Source organism: Amaranthus tricolor, chromosome 10, assembly GCF_026212465.1.
Source record: "Amaranthus tricolor cultivar Red isolate AtriRed21 chromosome 10, ASM2621246v1, whole genome shotgun sequence".
Taxonomy (NCBI): Eukaryota; Viridiplantae; Streptophyta; class Magnoliopsida; order Caryophyllales; family Amaranthaceae; genus Amaranthus; species Amaranthus tricolor.
Genome location: NC_080056.1, coordinates 11,788,241 through 11,794,105, shown reverse-complemented (window position 1 = coordinate 11,794,105; position 5,865 = coordinate 11,788,241). Strand labels below are relative to the sequence as shown.

At 32.8% G+C, this 5,865-nt stretch overlaps 1 protein-coding gene across 1 annotated transcript; it reads right to left on the bottom strand.

Moving 5' to 3' along the window:
• Positions 1-659: 659 nt before the first annotated feature.
• LOC130825061 (phosphatidylinositol 4-kinase gamma 3-like) lies at positions 660-4,668 on the bottom strand. The gene is made up of 3 exons (XM_057690091.1): positions 4,419-4,668; positions 2,000-3,413; positions 660-1,331 (listed from the first exon to the last, which is right to left on the bottom strand). The coding sequence occupies exons 2-3, from the start codon at positions 3,380-3,382 to the stop codon at positions 933-935; spliced, it is 1,782 nt and encodes a 593-aa protein (XP_057546074.1). The 5' UTR covers positions 3,383-3,413; positions 4,419-4,668; the 3' UTR covers positions 660-932.
• Positions 4,669-5,865: the final 1,197 nt, after the last annotated feature.

The window sequence follows — 5,865 nt, the reverse complement described above, 5'->3', positions numbered from 1 at the left end:
AAAATAATCAAAAACACTATAGAATAGGTACAATTACTCATAATAATCCAAACTGTTGTTGATTTTCCTACAATAATCTCAACTTTTGATTAAACAAGAATAATTTCAACTTTAAGGGGTGCTTGCTAAAAATGCACCAACATAACCTTCTTATCTATACAACAAGTCATTTTGCATTAAAAAAAAGGTAGATACAAAATTAAATAATTAAAAAATTTTAAAATAAAAGAAAATTAAAAAGATATTTCACAACTTTTATGCCAATTAAACGTTTTTAGCCCATTAATATTACTATAACTTTAAGTACAACATTACAATATTATTCTGTGGAATTTATTTTAAAATTTGCTATCATTTACATATGCATTTCATAAAAGTATGTTGCTATCGTCTAGAATATCTCAAACATAATATTGCAAAGTATAAATGAACAAACCAAAATAGAAATGTCAACCTACACAAGGCATACAAATAAAGAATTAAGAAACAGTCGGATCAAATGGGTATTTGATCTAACTTGACAGTTATAAATTTACATAATTCAATCTAACTCAACCTGTTAAGAAGGTATTCTGTTCCAATCCTAAGCTGCCCCATTCAAAAAGCATTGGCCTTTGGGCGAGAATAGTCCAACAGATGAATATCGAAAAAAATGCAAGAGACAACAAAAGATTTTCCTTTCACAACGTTATTGATTTCACTTATATTTGCATTCCACAACATTACACATTGTCCTCACACTTCAGAGATTCTCAAGCCAGAAAGGCTGGAATTTCTCGAAAGACCCTGAGATCCTAACGGTACAAACAAGAGGAACACGAAGATAGTAGCTTTGCAAGTTTCATCACTCTACACACAGTTACATTAACATACAGACTCTGCTGCCATCAAATATAGGATAGAGAGCCAAGGTTTTCTAAATCTAAAGTTGTTCACATATCCACAGTCATGGCTTCTGAAGTGAGCTCATCAAGCCTGCGATCCATGATTGAAGAGACAGTCTCAAGAAATGCAGTTTCGCTTGAATGTGGGAGCAAAGCTTCCTCAGCTTCGAGAATGATCTGCTCAATCACAGATTCCTTCTTCAAGGTTTCCCTACACATAATGCTACCAATGGAAAATGGAGTCAACCTTCTTGCAGCTCCTTTCTTAAGAAGCATGGTGGATATACGGAAGACTCGAGCGCACTCGGGGGGCATGTACCATCCATGAAGTTTTAGCAATTTGATATCTTCTTCAGCATCAAGGGATTCTATGTATTTAATGGTTTCAGAGGAGTATTGCTGACGAGCTTGCGGCCAGTAGAGCCAATCAAATGTACAATCTTCAAACTACATAAAAATTTAATATAACACAAAGTAAGATAAACTAGTAAATATTATCTAGTGGGCTTTAGATGTCTAGAACTGTTGAGGAAAGGATGGGCAAGTGGCATATCAAAACTGTTTACAAGCACTTAACTATTATCTCGGATTCTCGGTTTTTAGTTGTTACACTCTTTGTTGCCACACAGTTTAATACACTATTTTGAGTCTATACTTTTCAGTTATACAAAACTTGGTATTTGAAATTTACACTTTGAGATGATTCTAACTAGATGGTCTATATTTCTCCTCATACAAAGGATGAACAAACTGGAGAAGATAATTGGTAAATAGTGATTAATGATTACATTTAACTATGCTTCAGTTATTTAATCAAGAAATCACAAGAGGTGACCACACTAAGTTAAATTTTGCATCTGATTTAAACAAGGCGTTACATATATATGGGCAAAGCTTTATCTAATTTTAAACGAAAAAGGGCAATTGTTATGTATCTACTGAAAATTGGTCTTATACACAACAAAGTTAGATCATAGTGAGCAAATTATCAAACCTTAAAACATTATAACTAACTAGGAGCAACAAGCAATAAGTTACTTATAACGTGTTCTTGAATAATTCTAGTTAGATAGGATATACAAGCATGCTATAATGAAAGAGAGAAAGGACTTTACCTTGGTGGGCAAACAGTACCCATGATCAATTGGAATAAGCACAATTTTTCCTTCATGATCACGAGATACCAGAATATTTCCAGCATGCCTATCAGCATTAGCTAGTCTAATATCTAGAACAGAGATCTTGTGCACCTCTTCAACAGGAAAAGCACTAGGACCCATGTCCTCACAACTCCCAGAATTCTTCATATACATCTGCAAAGAACCTACCTTAACATTCTTCAGAGAGCCCTCATATCCATTAGGATAATTAAATCCCTCGTGTAAACACTTCACCAAAGCTGTAGGTGGAATGCCAGCAAATCCAACCTCAGAATGGTAGAGAGAACGAGGACTTGCCCTCGGATGATCCAAAATATATGCTGCAACTTCGCGAAGAGCCCCTCCACCCACTTGAGTACCTTTTTTCAGTCCCTCTCCATTTGTAGACTCAGGTAGCCCTTTAGGGTTGTTCACAGCCATTGGCTCCTCATCAATTGGTTTAAAAACCGAGATGTATTCTTGACCAGTTGGATCAAGCATGAAATATGCTCCTCCACAGCCCTCAGAAGACCTAACTGGGCAGTTTCCCTTATCCAACCCACAAAAAGTAGAGCTAATCAACTGCCTAATCACTAAAGGAACCTCAATTTTAGGATTAGTGATCAGCTGTTCTAATATTTTATCTCTACAAAACTGTTTTTTAAAAGAATCCAGAGGGCAAACAGGCTGTGTCCCCCATTTACCCCCAGCTGTGATAACTCTATGAGCTCCTTGCTCTTTTGAATCAGAAGCCACAATCAGAACTTCAAAGTCCTTCTCAACAGGTTTAGCTCTCACTTTGGCAGATTTTTGAACTAGCAGGTGAATTACAGCATCATTGTTCTTACAATACTCCTGGATCTGATGCTGATCCTGAAGCTCCTCACCATCACAAACCAATTCTTGCTCTTTGAGATCAAAAAGACCATTAGCCTTTTCAGCAATCTGCTGCTTCAAATACTCAACATTTCTGTTCCTCTCAACGTGGAACTCAAACTCTTTCCCACATACAGTCTGAACGGTAATAGCTTGAACATTCGAAAGACGCAGGACCAAGTGCAAGACATTTCCATTAGCCACCCCATAATCCCGAACTCGTGAATCATTTCGAGCCAGAGCTCTTCCATCAAAAACCAGCTTCTGATTCTTCACAAAGAAGCCATTGTGATTCTGAATTCTAAGTTTCACAGAAGCAACTGAATCAGACTCCAACACACGGATTGGAATAACAGATCCACCCACAGTCAGGTATATAAGGATCGATTCATCAGTCAAATAGCCATCTTGACCCGACAAAAAGCTGGGGATGGTTAAGGAATCTTTTTGAACTGGACTAAGAGCAACACTCGCCATAGACATTCTCCACTAAATTGATCAAAATTCTTCAACCCTACATCCCACAAGAAAAACATTTTCTTATTCTTTAACCCACTGACAACTTTAGCATTTCTTAACATCCAAAACAAGTATAACACTTGAATATCTTATCTTAATCTGTCCACGTATAAAATGTCCTACAAATTCACATTTTTTAAAACTACTGAAACCTCAAAGCATAAATTTTTCTACGTATTATTTCAAAAACATTATGTAGATAGCAGTAACAACTACACTTAGAAATGAACCATTCATCACAACAAAAAGGACAACCAAAAATGGAGTAACTTGTTGCTTACCTAGAAACAACTAAACAGATTAAAACTCATAATCCAATGCAGCATTTACCTTAATAGGACAACTCATATACTGTTCATGAAAACATGATTAAACCTCAGACATACTTTTCTTCTATGCTTGAATTATCATACAGACTAATATTTTCACTTTTGCAGATAATAGTTCCATTCTTTATTTAATTCAAAATGTCAACCAAAATCACCTAGTTTAACACATGCTAAAACATCAAGGCATGATTCATTTCCTCACAGCTAAATTGATTCACATTGCCAAAATTACAATTGTTTACAAGAATCAACAGAGAAATCAAGCATTTTTAAAAAACAAATTAAAGAAATTCTAAACAAGAAAAGACTGAGAATGTACCAATTTTGTTTCTTCCTAAATGCAAACAAATTAACATTACATTAATTACAACAAATTTCATTTCTAAATTTCTAATCGTCAATTTTCAATTCAAGAAAGCTAAACTACATTAAATTCACTGTTTGTATCAAAAGAAATACTCCCACTTTTCAAGATATTGCAACTAAATTAGCGCTAACATTCACTTAATCTTCATTTTACAATCGTTCAGAGATAACTAATATTCTTTAATACTTACCGCAACACTCAAATTCAAATTTTGAAATCACACAATAGGCAAAAAAAAATCAAATTCAAATGCAATGAATTTAAACAGAAAAAACTAATTTGAAGGAAGATTAAAAGTACTTACAAAAAGAAAAGATGATAGCAAAATGGGGCTCAAAGCCAAAATCTTCAGAAGAAATTACAGTGAAATGAGGATCATCAAAAAAGATCAGTGATATTCTTTGAATAATGCGATACTTTTTCTTTTGAGATTGATTAATTTTCTCTCTTTAAACCTTAATTTCTTTTTTCCGTTGAAGAAATCTTTGGAGAGAGAAAAATGGAGAAAGACGTACAAATGAGAATATAGAAAAATTGCAAAAGCTCCGACGAACAGGAAGGAAATGATGATGTAGGAGATATTTATAGCGTTGGACCCACTCTTTCTTCCTTAACGAAGTTTAAACTACGTTTCGGCCTTTTTTTTACCCAATTTTTATTTTTCGCCATCTTTTTTCATTTTATCGCTATCTCTATTTTAAATTAATTTAATAAAATAACGAAAATGCCTTTGGACTTAAAAATTTTAAAACTTTTATAAAACACTTCAAACTCAAAAACTTTTATCACATCAAAAAACACAAAATCTACACATAAAATTAATCGGAGCTAAACTGCGATTGAACCTAGGGGGAGTCGTTAACAAAAGCTCGAGTTAATTTCTATTTTAATGTAATTAAAAATTAAAATAGGAGTTGCACAAAAAATGCGACTATACCTAGGACGAGTCGCACAAAAAGTGCGACTGAACATAGGTGGAATCGCACAAAAAGCGCGACTGAACCTAGGAACAGTCGCACTTTTTGTGCGACTCCTCTAGTTTCAGTCACACTTTTTGTGCGACTCCACCTAGGTTCGGTCGCACTTTTTGTGCAACTCGTATTTTTTTTTTTAATTTTGAAATTTCTTTTGTTTAAATAATTTATTTTTTAAGTTATTATTATTTAATAAATGTTGTAATAAATTATTTTATTTTAATACATTAGTACATTATGATAATATTATAATAATTAGTATTGAATTTAAATAATTTATTTAAATGTTTAATTATTTTTTAATATAATAATAATATATTAATTAAAATTTAGTTGTTAATTAATTTTTAATATAATAATTGTTAATAAAATTTTATTTTAGTTGTTAATTAAATTTTAGTTTTTTAATTATTTATTAATATAATAATTGTTTATTTGTTTATATGTGTGAATTACTTTAGTTTTTTATTATTTATATGATTGTAAGTGTTTATTAAATTTACTTAAATGTTTATTAAATTAATATTGAAAGTGTAATTACAATGAATATAACTTAATGTATTTTTTTATGATTTTAATTTTATATTAATAGTTTATTAAAATATGAAAATTGTAGTAAATGGCTGCAAATCAGGGAAAAGGAAAAGGCTTTTTTAGAAGGTTATTGAGCGGCAATAGTTCTAGGCCGAGTTTATTGAGAGGGGATCCCCATGAGAGGGGGTTACGAGTTTTGCAAGACGAGCCAGGCAGGAATAGGCGGTCAGACATAGTCAGGCC

What these genes read in the sequence shown, in the direction of transcription:
- LOC130825061 (XM_057690091.1), bottom strand. Translation starts at nt 3,382, where the DNA reads ATGTCTATGGCGAGTGTTGCTCTTAGTCCAGTTCAAAAAGATTCCTTA. An exon ending in GGTACTGTTTGCCCACCAAG is followed by an intron (nt 1,332 to 1,999) that starts GTAAAGTCCTTT and finishes ATTTTTATGTAG; the next exon opens with TTTGAAGATTGTACATTTGA.